The 17036-nt window shown below is 44.6% G+C and overlaps 1 protein-coding gene across 1 annotated transcript; it reads right to left on the bottom strand.

Moving 5' to 3' along the window:
• Positions 1–539: 539 nt before the first annotated feature.
• LOC141998813 (5-hydroxytryptamine receptor 3A-like) lies at positions 540–14282 on the bottom strand. Its single transcript, XM_074971795.1, has 9 exons — positions 14232–14282; positions 9625–9801; positions 8410–8454; positions 8209–8318; positions 7044–7217; positions 5326–5482; positions 1732–1942; positions 1280–1447; positions 540–778 (listed from the first exon to the last, which is right to left on the bottom strand). The coding sequence occupies exons 1-9, from the start codon at positions 14280–14282 to the stop codon at positions 540–542; spliced, it is 1332 nt and encodes a 443-aa protein (XP_074827896.1).
• Positions 14283–17036: the final 2754 nt, after the last annotated feature.

Raw genomic sequence — 17036 nt, 5'->3', positions numbered from 1 at the left:
GGGTGGCTGAGATAACAGTTCAGCGAACCAAATGAGCAGCCCAGTATAAATTTCATCATTTTTCTGTATTACAAGCATTTCTCTGTAACCTGTCCATGATACGCTCATTGGACCTGGTTAGTGGTAGCCTGGACTCCTGTCACAGTTGGAGGAGCCTGTCTCATCCTATCAAGACCAGCACTAATCTAGTCCATTGCGTTATTTCATGTTTGCTTTGTTCCCCCCAGATCTCCACGTGTAGTTCAGCACTTCTGAGAGGTACAGCTAAGATGACTTACACCTCCTCCAGTAATTCCCTGTCAGCTGGAACATTAGTTCCATTAATGTATTTTATTCAGGTAACTTATTTGCTGATGGGATGCCCTAGGTGTACACATTGCTTTACAAAGCACATGCAAGAACAAGGCTCCTGCCCTGCAGAGCTTGCACTGTTATGCAGACATGCAGTATACAGCTTAATTCAAGCATAAGAAGCAGGAAAACCTTTTTAGGGAGGTGGTTGAGGCAAGCAAGTATTAGAAAAGGCAATTAGCCCACATTTAACCACTCCATTGTACAATAATGATGATGATAAACAGTAGTGATAAAAGCAAATGACTGCAGAAAAACATCTTCTCCAGAGCTGACTCATACTCCTGTAGCTCTGCCTGGGTCCCAATTCGCTGCCCTTCCTCATTGATTCTTCCCGTAAGCATGGGTAGTTCTATATTTCCCTTTCCAAGTGGGTTTGAATCCCTCCTCTCCTCTTGTCGCATGGCCATCTCAGTCAGCGAATCTCCTACAATGGGCAGAACAGCAGCCAAAAGTAAATATACATTAGGGGAAATTGTGGACAAGAGCTGAGGCCTGCATGATGCTAAACTTGACTTTATTTGCTTGATAGTTTTTATTAAAACTTCATACATTTTTCCATCAGAAAATCTCAGGGACTGTTCTCGCTGAATGGGCTTGTGGGGCTGGCCAGAGTTGCTGGACTCTGCGTGGGGCTGGGTTTACAGCTGAGCCTCCATAAATAACAAAGGTGCAGCTCTTTTGTGTGTGTGTGTGTGTGTATGTATGTATGTAAATATATTTCATTAGTATAATATATGCACCTTGATGACATTGAGAGGTAGGTGTCTTAACTGTGTGTGAATGTATAATCAAATGTGGCCTGAAACACAATGGACTTGGGTTCTAAGCCTGCTAGCATGATTGATTTCCAGAGATAAGGGGCTCTCTACTGACAGAACCCTGACACTGGATACGGATATTCAAATGGAGGTAACCAAACACCAACCCTGCTTGCTTAGGAGGTTTCTGGATGTTGTTCTAGCTTGCTCGTGGCATCTCAGCAGTTTCATAGCCTTGAGGAAAGGGTGGAGGGGTTTCTTCTTCAGCTGCATTAATAGGCAGGTCTCCAATACACCCATAATCATTAGGACAAAGACACCTATGAAAAACATCACTGCAAAACAAGACGAAGACAATGTGCTTGATAAACTTTCTGCCCTTCCTTCCTCTAGATCCATGGTTCTTTCTACTGTGGGCTTCTGTTCATAGAAGAAATATAGTGCCCCAATTCCAGAAACTGCTCTGAATAGGGACTTATAGTATTACATCTCTACTGCAGTGGCTATGTGTTCCTCTTCTTACTATCTCTGAATAGGCGGCATGTTTGTATTCTGCTCTCTTCCTTACATCCAGTGCGTGTCGAATATAAAGTGACTTTTACTCAATAAAGACAAGTACCTATTATGGGTGGGTCATCGGAAGAAGTGGGAAGAATGTCCTTAAGAATCAGAGCTAACACAGACTCTCCAATGATGAGTGACAGCTGGAAGCTGATCTTGTCCCCAAAAGAGCTGGCACTGAACAAAATAGTCATATCCAGTAAGTAGAGAGCACATGTTGGGAAGATAAGGTTCAAAACGTATAAAATGGGTCGTCTTTTCATGGAGATCTGGAGGGAACAAGGCAAACATGAAATAACAGAATGGCCTGGATTAGTGCTGGTTTTGATGGGATAAGATAGATGCCTCTAACTGTGAAGATAAGAATGGTCATAGTGGGTCAGACCAAAGGACCATCTAGCCCCATATCCTGTCTTCTGACAGTGGCCAGTGCCAGGTGCCCCAGAGGGAATGAACAGAACAGGTAATCATCAAGTGATCCATCCCCTGTTGCCCATTCCCAGCTTCTGGCAAACAGAGGCTAGGGACACCATCCCTGCCCATCCTGGCTGATAGCCATTGATGGACCTATTCTCCATTAACTTATCTAGTTTTTTTAACTGTGCTATGGTCTTGGCCTTCACAACATCCTCTGGCAAGGAGTTTTTCACAGGTTGACTGTGCGTTGTGTGAAAAAATACTTCCTCTTGTTTGTTTTAAACCTGCTGTTTCATTGGGTGACCCTTAGTTCTTGTTATGAGAAGGAATAAAGAACACTTCCTAATTTACTTTCTCCGCACCAGTCATGGTTTTATAGACCTGTATCATATTCCCCCCTTAGTCGTCTCTTTTCCAAGCTGGAAAGTCCCAGTCTTATTAATCTCTCCCCACATGGAAGCCGTTCCATGCCCCTAATCATTTTGTTGCCCTCCTCTGAACCTTTTCCAATTCCAATACATCTTTTTTGAGATGGAGCTACCACATCTTCATGCAGTATTTAAGACAGAGGTGAGCAAACTATGGCCCGTGGGACAATCCTGCCCGGCCCTTGAGCTCCCAGCCGGGGAGGCTAGTTCCTGGCCCCTCCCCTCCTGGCCCCTCTACCCCGCAGTGTCAGCTCGCAGTGCTGCCAGTGTGGGAGGGGGCTGCACTGCCGGGGAGAGCAGGAAGGGAGGCTCACCTGCAGCCACAGGGGAGCAGGCGGGTGGCGAGGGTGGAGCACCAGGCAGCTGTGCAGCCAGCTGGAGAGAAGCGGCACTTTGAAGGGGAAACTGCCACTTCTCTCCGGCTGTGTGGCTGCCCCTGCTCCTCCTGAGTCCTCTGCCCATGTTTGCAGGGCTGCATTCTGAAAGGGGCTTTAGAGGGGGGCCTGTCAGGGGGTGGGGGTGTGGATAGGGGTCAGGGAAGTCAGGGGATGGAGCGGGGGGGTTGGATGGGGGTGGGGTCCTGGGGGGGTGCTTAGGGGCAGGGGACCCCAGGAGGGGGTGGTCAGGGGACAAGGAGTTGGGGGGGTTGGATGGGTCGGGGTTCTGAGGGGGGCAGTCAGGGGGTGGGAAGTGGGACAGGACGGATAGGGTTAGGGTTTGGGGAGGCACAGCCTTCCCTACCCGGCCCTCTATACCGTTTTGGAACCCCGATATGGCCCTCAGGCCAAAAAGTTTGCCCACCTCTGATTTAAGATGTGGGCAAACCATGGATTTATATAGAGGCAATATGATATTTTCTGTCTTGTCTTATCTATCCTTTGCTTAATGATTCCCAACATTCTGTTCGCTTTTTGAACTGCTGATGCCCATTGAATGGATGTTTTCAGAGAACTATCCACAATGACTCCAAGATCTTTCTTGAGTGGTAACAGCTAATTTAGACCCCCTCATTTTATATGTATAATTGGGATTGTTTTCCAATGTGCATTACTTTGCATTTGTCAACATTGAATTTCATCTGCCATTTTGTTGCCCAGTCACCCTGTTTTGTGAGATCCTTTTCTAGTTCTTTGCACTCTGTTTGGAACTTAACTATCTTGAGTAGTTGGTATCATCTGCAAATTTTGCCACCGCACTGTTTACCCCTTTTTCCAGATCATATATGAATATGTTGAATAGGACTGGTCTCAGTACAGATTCCTGGGGGACACCTCAATTTACTTCTCTCCATTCTGAAAACTGACCCTTTATTCCTAACCTTTGTGTCCTATCTTTTAACCAGTTACTAGTCCATGAGGGGACCTTCCCTCTTATCCCATGACGGCTTAACTCTCTACCTGTGTTTGGAATCCAGGCTACCACTATCAAATCAAAGGAGGGAACAGGCCCCAGTGGGCTTCCCACCCTCTAGTGCAGCCCAAGTTTCAAATGCCAGCCTTAAACACTTGCCCTCATCCTGTCCCCGGCTTTCTTTCCTTCCTTGCTTACCTTCATTTCCTCCTTGCTAACCCCAACTTCCCCTCCGCTCATAGTCTGACCCTTCTTCCACCTGTCCTGTTAGCTCTTCCTTACCTGCCCATTTCTTTCTACCACCTACTTCCAGCCACTTCACCTAACCCCCTTTGCCCTCATTTTGGGTCGAGCCCTTTGTTCTTCTACCCACTCTTGCTATTTTCCTACTGGTATTCTCTGTATGAATATCCATGCACATGTGCCCATTGAGTACCTATGCCCTCACATGTCTGGTTTTTTTTTCTTCTACTCCCCTAAACACACACGCTAAAACTGGAGCCAACAAAAAGGTCCATCTAGTGCAGTGAGCTGTCTCAGAGTGGCCTATAGTAGATCTCACAGGAAGAGGAAACTGCCTTAGACCACATCCTCAGCTGGTATAAATCAGGGTAGCTCCATTGATGTCAGTGGAGCTGTAGCAGTTTGTACCTACTGAGGATCTGGCCCCAGGATTGTGGTGTTCTATATCATGAAAATATGTTTTTGTTACCAGCTATGAAGGAATCCAGTGACTTGCCAGCATTAGTGTCTGACCCCATATGCTCCTATGAGAACTGTACTGTAAAGCATGATCTGGCTTTGGTTCCACCCTCTTTTTGGCCTTGACTCCTGCACCGTTAGGTGAGAGATGCTAGGAATGTGGCAGTGGAACTGGTACTATTGTCTTGGGCACATGTGCTTCTGGATTTGTGAGACTGCTGTAGTTCTCCCATTTAGACATGGGAGTTATGTATTTCCCCCATGAACTCCTTGTAGAATGCAGCACTTGGCATGAGCAGCAAATTGTGCTCTTTCTTGATTTAGCTCAACAGATCTACATTGTAGGGTTCAGGCAGGCCTGGCACAATACTCTGACGCTGCAGAGGTGCTACATTCCGAGACCTCCATTTAGAGGGACAGTAAGTAACTTTCATTTTTATCAGATCATTGTGTTTTGAGATTTTAAACTCTCACAAAGTTGCTAAGGTAGCAATACTAAGCCTTGGACATAAGTAAATAATCTATATCTTGCTGGACCTTTTGTTAAAATACCTATAATTTATAAAGCTCTTTGCCTGGTGAGGGAAATATGTATTTGTAATTGTGGGGGCTAGTCCTCTAAAGATGACTAGATTTTGCTTGGGTTGTGTTTTTAGTTTTTGTAGGTGAGCCCTGATGTTCTGAAGGGTGTGTTTTTGATAAGTCAATGAATGAATGAAATATATAGTGTGTGAAATACACTGATGATGCAATACCTCATAGGTGATCACAGCAAACTCTTCCTCCTCCAATGACTCTGTGTGTTGTATGATGTTTATGTTCATGAACTTCCATTCTCCATTGGTCAGGTGATGAAGTTGGCTTTGTTTATTCACCTCTTCTGTTGTCTGACTGGACAGGAGTATAATGTCTCTTTCTGTCTGAGGAAAGAAAGTGAAGACAGAGTGGTTTAAAGGTGGTTCCTTTCTCAGTGCAGGGAGTTCAGATCTGCTGCCATAGTCCAGGTGTGTATTCAGAAGAAGGGAAGAGAAGGTTAAGATCCCCCCGGTAGGAAAATTACATCTCTTGCCCAAAACAGAACTAGTCATGTACTTGGAGCTTGATTCTTACTCCAGGATAAACTGGCAATAACTTCATTGAAATCAATGGACTTATATCAGTCTGAGATCAGAATCCGGCCCAGTGGTCACTGCTTAAATGGGAACAAATGTCTGCTGACAGTAGGAGTTTCATAACTCCATTGGTCTTGGATACTTGGTTGAATTCTGTCTCCCATCTTATGGCCTGGATCCAAATCCTATTGAAGTCAGTGGGAGTCTTTCCACTGACTCCAGTGAGCTTTAGATCAAGCATTTAGAGGAGCAGTTGGCAGTGGCTGTCTCTTCCCTGTGCTTCCATAAATACTTAGGAGTAGCTACTATCTGGCCCTCTTCTGCACAGACTCACTACTGCAAGCACATTCCTTTAGCTACAGAAGGATGATCCTTAAGGTGGCAATTGTGCAAATGGAGCATTTTCTTGGGAAAAATATCGAGGTCTTGATACCGACATGACTAGCCCCCTTCCCTGGAATGTTTTACTCCCAGATGTGAACTGGGCGTGTTTACTACTTGCATTCCTAGCAAAGAGTTTCCTCTTCCAATTGCGACTGGCTGACTTTCTGGAAGAGCTGCTTTAGCCAAACACAAGTTATTGGGCTCAATTCAGGGGTAACCGGGTGACATTTAATGGCCTGTGATACACAGAAGGTCAGATTAGATGATCTAATGATCCCTTCTAGCTTTAAAGTCTAGGAATGTCATGAAACATTTGATACCTTACTTTAACTAAACCAATTGCTTTTCAAGTGAAACTGAGTTATTAGAATATTTGTAGCTAAATGGAAACCTGTGCTATGCAAACAATAAAAGATCATGCCTGAAAATAAGTCTTGCCTCTCCATTTCTGCGACTACAATGGGGATAAAATAAGAAAGAATGCAGCAGTCCAGACCCTAGATCTCTAGCCTGGAGCTCAAAGCTCTAAGTCTGGGTCCCAACCTGCAGCCCTTTCTCAGTCATGTGATTAGTCCTCTCAACTTCAGCCGCTGGAGTTCTATTTTTAATCTAGACCCTCATGCACATTTTAAGGACTAGACCTTGCAAACTCTTATACAAGTAATCCCTACTGCAGTCAGTGGTCCTAATCATTTGACTAGGATGACCACTCCTGGGAATAAAGGGTTTGCAGGGGCGGGTCCTGGATTCTTCCAGACATATACATATAGGAGACTCCATAGTGGGAGATCATGCTATGGCCCTGTTTTCACCTTGCGCCATAATTTTTTTTAACACAATGGACACTATTGAGTAGTGAACATAAAAATGTCAATAGTAGCTCAGACCTGTGATCCATCTAGTCCATTGACTAGTTGGGGACAGGGGCCAGCACCAGCCAATCCAGTCTAGTTGTAAAAAAGTGAATAAGAATGGACATACCTGAATTCATAAATGAGGATATGCTCATGTTGCACGTCTGGGTGTCAAATGGAAACTGGCGCATCTCCAAGCGGCACGTTATGGTGACCTGTTGCTGTTGGGTTTTGCTAACGATGCCGTTGTGAGTGATGGACGGAAAGGGCCTGCTGAGCGATTTCTCTTCATCCACTCTGAAGGAACCAATGATTCAACAACAATGAAGAGTAAAATGACAAAACACTTGTTGCAGATCGAAGACAATATTTTATTTGCAAACTCGCTGTTAGTCTGACTTGAATGGTCAGTGAACCTTACTACACACACACCAGGAAACAAGAGAAAGGGTGAGTGACAGTGAGTAACGAGGGATGAGAGATTTAAAATAAACAGGGGAGGACAAAAAGGCTGTGGGAGGAGATAGGAGAGATGGGAAGAGAGAAAAACAAACAGAGAAAGTCTGGGGCGCAGAGAAGGGCTGATAACCCCAATCTACACCAAGATTTGTAGTGCACCCCATTAGCGTGCTAGATGAGACAGAAAATACATTCAAGCATATATGAACCTCTTGCCCCATTGGACCAGGGACTGTTGGCCTAATTCTGATCTCACACAGCTTCCACCCCCTAACTATTGACTTTAGCTGAATTACTCCTGATTTCCACCATGTAAGTAAGAGCAGCATCAGGCCCTATGTCTTTATTTGTATCTTGTGCAGTGCTGAGCACACAGCTGCTTCTTAACAAATAATCATGAATAATTAACCATTTAGCGACAATACCAAATATCACAGTACAGTGGGCATCTCCTGGACCTCCAGAATAAACAGTGCCAGGAGCCTCTAAGATATACTGTTGGAGTCTGTCTCCTTTTGATTGGCTTCCCTGTCTGTCAGATTGTGCAGCCTATGGGAAAACTTTCTCTACTAGTGCCCCCTCGCTTCGGGACTAAAAATCCCCATTTTATGTAATGAATGTTTTCTTACTGTAGCATGAGATCAGTTAATTGATTCTTAGCTATTTCACACACCCCCACACACATACAATTGACCCTGCAAAACCTTTCCTTATGTGAATAATCCTCACTCAGATGAGTTAGTCGCATTGATTTCAGTGGCTCCCATCGTGTCCCTCATAATTACCCTTCTTACAGAAGCAAGTTGAAATCGGCCAAGGAGAGTCTTACTGTTCATAAATGATGATATATGGGGACCAAAATGTATCCACTGGCAGAACGAGTTTGGAAATGTTACAGAAATCCTGAGGATTCCAAGTCACAAAGACATTTTTCCACTTCTAGAGGAAAGAAAAATCACGGAATGGAAACAATTTCTGGACTCACAGCACACAGGAAATAGCTTTGATTTTTCGGAAGAAAATCTCTTACCATGGTCACTAAGAAATAGACAGTGACAGTTTGTAGCTTTTCAGTCTAGAGAAACAAAATGGGAAAGTGATTATCATGATTTCATTAACTAAGGTAGGTACGGAGCTTGGGGGCTGTTCAGAAGGGTGTCAGAGATATGAGAAAATCAGGTCAAGCCAATAACTTACTGTTCTTGGTCTTACAAACTGGGGAGTAGATTGGGACGGTAAGATTCAATGTTTGGAAAAAATAGTTGCCTGATAGAGTACACCTGGCTATGCAAATCTGCGGTAGGAGAGGATCCAGAGCAGTAGAATGGGAGAAAAATTACAACATGGCTCAGGGAAATAGAGTCTTCAGACTCTGATCATAAGAACATAAGAATGGCCCTACTGGGTCAGACCAAAGGTCCATCTAGCCCAGTATCCTGTCTTCCAACAGTGGCCAGTGCCAGGTGCCCCAGAGGGAATGAACAGAGCAGGTAATCATCAAGTGATCCATCCCCTGTCGCTCATTCCCAGCTTCTGGCAAACAGGTCACTGGTATATAAGGAGGGAAAAACCAAACAAGAACTGCACAAGTCCTTACTCACTCTCCCTGCTCCCCCCAACTCCACTTTGCTGTAACATCAGATAATAATGTGGGTTTTCTTCACCCAGGCTAAGCTGAGGGCGGTGTTTCCCTTGTAAGAGGCGCATTTTTGTGCGTGTGCAGGAAACAGAAAAAGAAAGACGTTTTGATGAAATCCAAATCAAGGACCAAGTTCCTGAGTATTCTTGGACAACTTTGCATTACTTTGGCAACACAGTGTAGCTTAACAGGTCAATTAAAAAGTGGATAAGAGGCTGCTATAGAAATGAATCTTGCCCTGGACTTTGATCTTTTAGAGCTCATTTTAATGTGACACCTGTTCAACATGTGATCACTAAAACGGTTTTAAACAACTCTCACATTTGTGCGGATGTGACAAACTATTTTACACCTGGCACCTCCAAACATACATTGCTCTGGATTCTGCTTTCAAACCACAGCCATGAAGTCTGGAGAAGGTCAGAAGAAGACCTAAGGTTCGGGTTCTACTTTTTCAGATCAGTGACAGTAACTGGGGTTACTCCTGATTTGCGCTGGTATGAGTGAGAGAAATCATTCACTCACTTTAGGATCATCAGCTGCCTCAACTTGTCAATTTACACAATATTTCCTACTATACCATAATAAAGAGGTTTGTTTTCTTACCACTGAGAGGATGGAAATCAGCATAAATTGTATCTCCACTTTCAACAGCTCTTCCCAATTTTCCTTGGGTATTGTATGTAGTGCAGGTGCCTTTTCAGAGGAGATATTCAGGTACTGAAGAACGTCGTCGTATTTACAGAGCTGTTCTGGGGCAGCACCTGTGGAAATAAAATGAGTCTGGTTATGTCCAAATCATTTTATCAGAGCAATACTGGGCAGGATCTCAGCATATACCACACAGCCAGCTTATGGAATGGGAATGCATCAGAGGATTAAAAGACATTGGGCTGTAGCTGCTAGAAAACCACTGTCAGATCTTTGTCCCCTTTCACACTGGCAGGACTAGGGTGCCCATCTTAATCTTCCTCATACATGTATGAGAATATAAATTACTCAGGGGTTTTCCCCTGGTCCTACTATAATTTGACTTACCTGTTGCCAAAGGCAATGTGAGAATAGCTAAGAATGCTTCCCACATTGTTCCCCTTTTCCTAATGAGGCAAATGGTGAAGCTGATGCTACAGCTAGTTGCCAGTGGCTATCAGCTGATATGCAGCTGGTGATTTGATATTAATCAGTGTAGGGAGGAAGCTTATGTAATTGAAGCCTTGTTTTTTTTATGAAAAATTCAGTGATAATGGCACAATGTACTCAGCTGGCTCTTGGGATCAGCTCGTCAAATTATTGTTAATGAATTGATGTTATGGGGCCAATGCTGTGGTAGGAATAATTTGCTTTAACCCCATCATATCACATCGTGTTCCCATTATGTCTCTGGCATTTAGGGCAGCAACGAAGCTCCTCCACTCCTGTCTGTTTCTGGCAAGTCTTTCAATGGTTCCCCAGTTGTGCCCCAGGTTTTTCAGTCCAACTGCCACAGCTCTCTGCCATGTGGTTTTCGGGAGGCCTCGTTTTCGCTTTCCTTCAGGTGTCCATCTTAATGCTATTCTGGTGATGCAATCAGTTTCCATCCGAAGCACATGACCGATCCATTTCCAATGACTCCTGGCAATGATGGTGCTCAGATCCTCTTGGCTGCACTGTGTGAATAGGTCTTGGTTTGAGATTGTTCTGGGCCAAAAGACACGACGGATTTTTCTGAGGCGGGTTGTATGGAATGAAGACAGTTTGGACATGTCATGCTTTCTCATTCCCTAGCATTCTGCACTATAAAGTAGTGTTGAAAGTACACAGCTCTGATAAATCTTGAGTTTGGTTTTGGTGTTGTATTTTGATGATTTCCAGACTGTATTTAAGCTCCTGAAGGTGTTCCTGACTTTATTGATTTTGTTTTGGATGTCATCGCTTGTTCCACCATCCTGGCTGATGGCGCTATCCAAGTATGTGAATGTTTCTACACTGGTGAGAACATGATCCTCTATCTGTACTGGTGATAGTGAGGTAATGTTAAAGGTTATGACATCTGTCTTATTGCGGTTGATTTTCAATCCGATTTGCTGGCTGAATATGTTGAGTCGAGTTGTTTTTTCTTTTATAGGGTGTTGGGTATGTGTTAGAAGAGTGAGATCATCTGCAAAGTCCAGGTCTTCAGGGGATGAGAAGGGTGTCTATTTAATACCTCTTGTCATATTACTGTTGTATGCCACCTTATCCAGTCAATGGCAATGTTGGAGAGGCTGGTAGACATGATACACCCTTGATGTACTCCTGTTTTGACTTCAGAACTGATCAACACTGTATGTAAAGTTGGAATAGAAGCTTTTGATTAAGTTGAGTTTACAGAGAGGGCTCCCATATGCCCACAGAATGCACCATAGGCTAGACCTGTGAATGCTGTCAAAAGCCCACTCAGTCTATGACGTTTATGTAGAGTTGCTGTTGCCATTCTAAGCATTGTTCTATTACGTTTCATAGAGTGAAGATCTGGTCTGTGCATCCACGCCCTTTCCGAAAACCGGCTTGCTCTTTTCTTAGAATGCTATCAATTGCCTCTGATATACACTGGACTATGATCTTGCACAATATCTTGCTTGGCACAGATAAGTGTGATACCAAGCCAGTTATTACAATCACTGAGAATTCCTTTCTTTGGTATCTTCACTATAACCCCACTGGTCCACACATCTGGCACTTTTCCCCCTTTCTGATGTAAATAGAGGGGCCAGGATAGATGCTGCTAACTCAGGGCATGGCTATACTGGAAACTTCAAAGAGCTGTCACGGGAGTGCTCCCGCAGCAGCGCTTTGAAGTGCAAGTGTGATCGCACGCGAGCGCTAGGAGAGAGCTCTCCCAGCGCTCCTGGTACTCCACCTCCACGAGGGGATTAGCTCCGAGCGCTCGGAGCCTGTTTACACTAGCGCTTTAAAGTACTCTGACTTGCTGCGCTCGGGGGGGTGATTTTTCACACCCCTGAGCCAGCAAGTTAGAGTGCTATAAAATATAAGTGTAGCCAAGCCCTCAGGATTTACCTTGAACACTTCTGCATTCAAGTTATCCTTGCCAGGAGCTTTCCCATTTTTTAAGGATTTGATGGCTTGAATGATCTCTTCCTTAGTTGGGGTGTTGTGTTGATATCAAGAACTTCTTCTGCCTCCCGGATGTTTGTTTCCTCTTTAGGTGGCTCCCTGTTCAGCAATTCTCTGAAATGTTCTGTCCAGCGCATTTCTTGTTCTTTTTCTGTTGTCAGTAGGTGGCCTTGTTTGTCCCTGATGAGAGTGTTTGTTGGTCTCTATCATTTACCACTGATAAGCTGCATCATTTTGTAGACAGTTCCTTGTTCACCATGAGAAGCTGCATTCTCTGCTTGTGTTGCCAGCTGATCAATATAATGTCATTTCTCTGCTCCCACAAGGCCTTTGACCTCCCAGTGTGCCTGGCTATACTGCTTGTGGTATTTGTCCTTTAGTGTCTGGGATTTTGTGTCTAAAACTTTTTTCTTCAGAGCTCATCTGGTTTCTATGGCATTCCAAGTGCTGGGTGTAATCCACTCCTTTCTTCTCTTCTGCCTGTTGCCTAGACAGGCTTCACTGCTCTGTTTGTAGATTGTTGTTACTTTGTCCCAGTTCTTGCTGATCTCCTTGTGATGTTACACCCCATATTCTTCATGGAAATATTGTTGTGATATGAACATGGCATAACTGAGATATGTTTTATGCACGATGGGTCATGTAAGGTATCTTTGGAAAGGTTATGATTTGCTGAATGTGATTATCCAATTTGTATACATGTATCATTTCTGTATCTGAATATTGGCTATGTAACAATTACAACTGTGTGTGTATTTGGGGGAACGCCCACCAGACAGCAGCCTCAATGGGCCATTAAGAAGAACAATAAGACTTGGCAGTTCCCCGGGGTTGCTGCTTTGACCGTACAGGGTCAGGTGATTGTGTCACCTGGTACTAGACCCCCATCTTGGGCTTTCAGTGTTTTTCCATTAAGATGGGATGGGGGATCAGACTGGGAAACAAAAGATTCCCACCTTATGTTTAAGGCTGGGGAGTAAGTCAATCAGGACTCTTCTCCATTGCCTCCCCATCCAAGAAGGAAGATTGCTAAAAACACCTGAAGGGAAAGGCAGGATTAAGTCCAGGCTGAGATAGGGGTCCAGTCTGTAAAGACAAATAACTGGAACTCTAAGCTACAGAGACTCTGCAACCTGCCTAAAACAACATTTAGGGTGAGAAATTACATTTTGTAACCTGTTTCTTGAGTGTATTAAGCTTAGTTTCTGTGTTTTGTTTTATTTGCTCAGTAATCTGCTTTTTTCTGTTTGCTATCCCTTATAATCACTTAAAATTTACCTTTTGTAGTTAATAAACTTATTTCTTGTTTAGTTCAAAACCCATTTTGTGCAATTCATATCAGGGAGAGGCAAAAAGCTGTGCATATCTCTTTCCACATTGAGGGAGAGGGCAAACTTTTATGAGCTTACACTGTGCAGATCTTTCTATACAGAGCAAGACAATATTATTTTGGGTTTTATACCCCAAAGGAGGTGTGCACATGAGTGCTGGCCATTCCCCTAGCTAAGCCCTCCCACACACAGCTGATTTCAGTTTGTGTCGGCAGCTGGATGTGGCCTTACCTGTGTGTGTGCTGGAGAAGGCTTGAGAGCCTAGCACAGCAAGAACAGGGTGAGGAAACCCAGGCTGGTGGAAAGGGCAGGCTCAGTGAGACCCCAGCACATCAGATGGCACCCCGAAAGGGGGAGTCTAACCCGTCACCCTCCTCATCTGCATTCCCCTCCTCTTCATCAAGGTCTGCAAACACCTGAGACCTGTTCTTTAACTACAGAACGAAGGCTTTCTGTATTTTGGGGGACTTGAGCTTGACAACATCATAACATCTATGTCCTTTTTCTGGTGGACCCACAGATCTCAGTTTTAGCTTGATGGAGTCTGTCACAAGGTGGTGGTCACTGCCAACATCTGCTCCCCTTTTCACTTTCACATCTGTCAGTGAGCGTCGCCATTTGCCATTGATCATCATATGGTCAATCTGGTTCTTATCTCTGCCATTTGGGGAACACCATGTCAGCTTGTGAATTTCACGATGTTGAATTAGGGTTCTGCCGATGACTAGGTTGTTCATATTGCCTCTCTCTGTTTTCATTCATGGTGTCACACCCATGTCTTCCCATTGCTCTGTTGTTGTTTGTGTTGTCCTTATCGACCTTGGCACTCAGGTCCGCCATGATGCTAGTTAGGTTGTGGCATGGTACTCTCTCTAACTCTGCCTGTAATGTAAGGTAGAATTTGTCTTTGCTTCTTCATCACTGTCATTTGTCAGAGCATAGCACTAAATCAGGGCAATATTATTGTGTTTCCCTTTCAGTCTGGCTCTCATAAGTCTGCTGCTGATGGACTTCCACTCAAGCAGGGACTGCTTCACTCCCTTCTTCAAAAGGATGGCAACACCCTCATGGCGTTGTTTATCATCCCGTCCAGAATACAGCAAAGTTTCTCCGGAGGCTGTTGTTAATCTTCCTGATCCCGTCTATCTACTCTTGCTGACAGCTGGAGATGTGTCATCTTGCTGTGACCTGAGCTAGCTTCCCTGTTTCATACAATGTCCATAAGTTCCAAAACCCAAGTTTGGTTTTTGTCTTGGTGTTGAGCACTTCAGTCTTCATGCTAGTGGCTTCCTTTCAACTTTCACCACTAATCCCATGGCCCCCAGGCAAAAAACAAAAAACCCTTATGCAGAGAGAAAAAAGGAAGGATTCAGCCTCACAAAGTGTAATGCTAAAAGCTTTAGTCCTTTAAGGGCCAAATCTTGTGCATTTTTATGTGTCGGGTTTAAATCTGATCCCCCTCCACTGACCTGCATGGGTTTTCTCTGGAAATGGAGTCCCTCTAAGTTTTCCTTGGTCTGACAGAGCATTGTTTGCAGCTACACAGCCCAGTTAAGATTCTCTTTTATCTCTCTGCATTCCTGTCCCCATATGTAGGCTGCTCGGGTTGGGGTGGGGGGGAATGAGTGACCCTGTGGTAGAAATTCTCCATTTTCTAAACCATCAGTCCTTTTACACATTCACCCCATCCTTATCTCTTTTACATTTTGTGGGGTGAACAGACAATTTCAGCACCTAGACATCATCCCCTAGAACTTCCTAGCCCTAATTCCCAGTGCGGGTTTGTCACTTCCCTTTATGTCACTTTCTTTATTTAAAAAATCCATCTAACTTCTACATGCCTACTGTGGTTGACCCCTGGGAGACTTTGGCAGGAGCTGGAGAAGCAACAGCAGGATATAGTTTCATCTCCGAAAGCATTTAAGTCCATGGAGTTACATTAGGGGTGATTTGGCCGATGCATTATGTAGCCAATTAGTTCATTGTATCATTTAACTGTGTTATCTATTGTCATGGCAAACTCTTCTGTTAGTCCATACGTAATCAATGTGTGATAAATAGATATAGGTTGTAGGTATAGGTAGAGATACAAGTAAGATAGCATCATAGGAGTGTGAGACTGATAAGCAGTTAAGTGTGATAAGTGCAGGCCCATCGATATGGGGGGGGGGCAAAGGGGGCTATTGGCCAGGGGCCCAGGTGATTTTAAAGGGCTCAGATGTCCCTGGCCGCTGCTGTAGTAGCCCCAGGCCCTTTTAAGTCACCTAGGTGGGCCGCAGGGCACCTAGGCACACGAGACCCCTCCGGGACCCATGTTTTGGGGGGGCCCCACGGACCTGCGTGGTGGTCCCGGAAGTGACCTGGGCCCCGCCCCACCTAGGTACGGCTCTGGCCCTGGGGCCCGGAATTTCTGGATGAGTGTGTATTGCGTATATAAGTAAAGCAAGGCTGTAATATGCAAGGCCTACAGGCTAAAGTTTGTAAGAGTTTAGCTTAACCATGCTAGGCCTCAGACTTAAGGAGGCATGATATAAGTAGGTGACCTAGGACTAACCCTTTGCCAGTCAAGTTACAAGATTATGTAAAGAATGTGCCAATAGGTGACGGTCAGGGAAATATGCTGCCTGTACCCATCTAGACCACAAGACACCTGACTGTAGCATTATGGAAAGTTCTTCTCTTACTGCAGGTTACCATGTAAACACGTTTACCTAGATTCTAATGAGATGCTAATGAGACAAAGGGGGCAACCTATGAAAAGTGGAGCACCCCAAAATGTATGGGGTGTGAAAGTACAGAGGATGTAATGTTGTGAAGCTCTTTTCAAACCAGGAGCAGGGGAAAGAGAGCTGGCTGGCCGCCTGGGCTGTCAATCGCACAAAGAGACACTGGAGGGACTTTCTTTCCCTGCAAAGCGTCCTGGGTAGGGAAGCCCTTTATAAATCGGCTTCCAGTTGAGAGTGAGAGAATTGCAGGAGGGAAGATCTGGTGGTGCACTCTAGGCCTGTTGGAGGTGTGTCATAGAAGGTATTCCTTGCTGGTGGGATTTATTTATTTAAAATAAATCCAGGCTTTTTTGTTTTTAAATTTGTCCAAAGATGGTCTTGCTGCTGCACGCTGCCACAGGGGAACTGACCCCTGGTCTTCCATATCTCAGGTAAGTGCCCCAAGAACTAAGGATGGCTGTCTTTTGGCAGTCTTGTGACTGTAGCTCTTTGAAAACACTTGGGAACAAAATGTTCTGGGTTAAACATGTTTTGTTTGAGCTGAAATAAAATTTTTTGATTCACTGACATTTTTCATGACTTTTGGATTTTGTTGTGAAAAGATAAAGTGCTGAAAAGATAACGTGTTTTCCACCCCCATCCCCCAATCACTTGCTGTAACAACATCACCTAGCTCTAAAGTAGTATGAAGTTAACAGACTACCCTCCTGGTAAGAAAGTTACATGGTCTCTCAGTGCTGGCAGTTTATCCACCTTAGCCGCCTCTGCTTAAAGTGCCAGCTGCGTCCTGACGTCCATTCTTCACCACGGGTCCGCTCCCTGCACTGTTTAGATTCCAAAGGCTTTGTCCCTTCACAACTGCCCGGCC

Source organism: Natator depressus, chromosome 14 (assembly GCF_965152275.1).
Source record: "Natator depressus isolate rNatDep1 chromosome 14, rNatDep2.hap1, whole genome shotgun sequence".
Lineage (NCBI taxonomy): Eukaryota > Metazoa > Chordata > Testudines > Cheloniidae > Natator > Natator depressus.
This window is presented reverse-complemented; position numbering and strand designations above follow the sequence as displayed.

Coding starts and splice junctions, on each gene's coding strand:
- LOC141998813 (XM_074971795.1), bottom strand. CDS start 14,282: ATGGCGGACCTGAGTGCCAAGGTCGATAAGGACAACACAAACAACAAC. Junction 5,483..7,043: donor TCATTTATGAATTCAGGTAT/GTCCATTCTTAT, acceptor TCAGACAGAAAG/AGACATTATACTCCTGTCCA. Junction 1,448..1,731: donor CGATGACCCACCCATAATAG/GTACTTGTCTTT, acceptor CTTGTTTTGCAG/TGATGTTTTTCATAGGTGTC.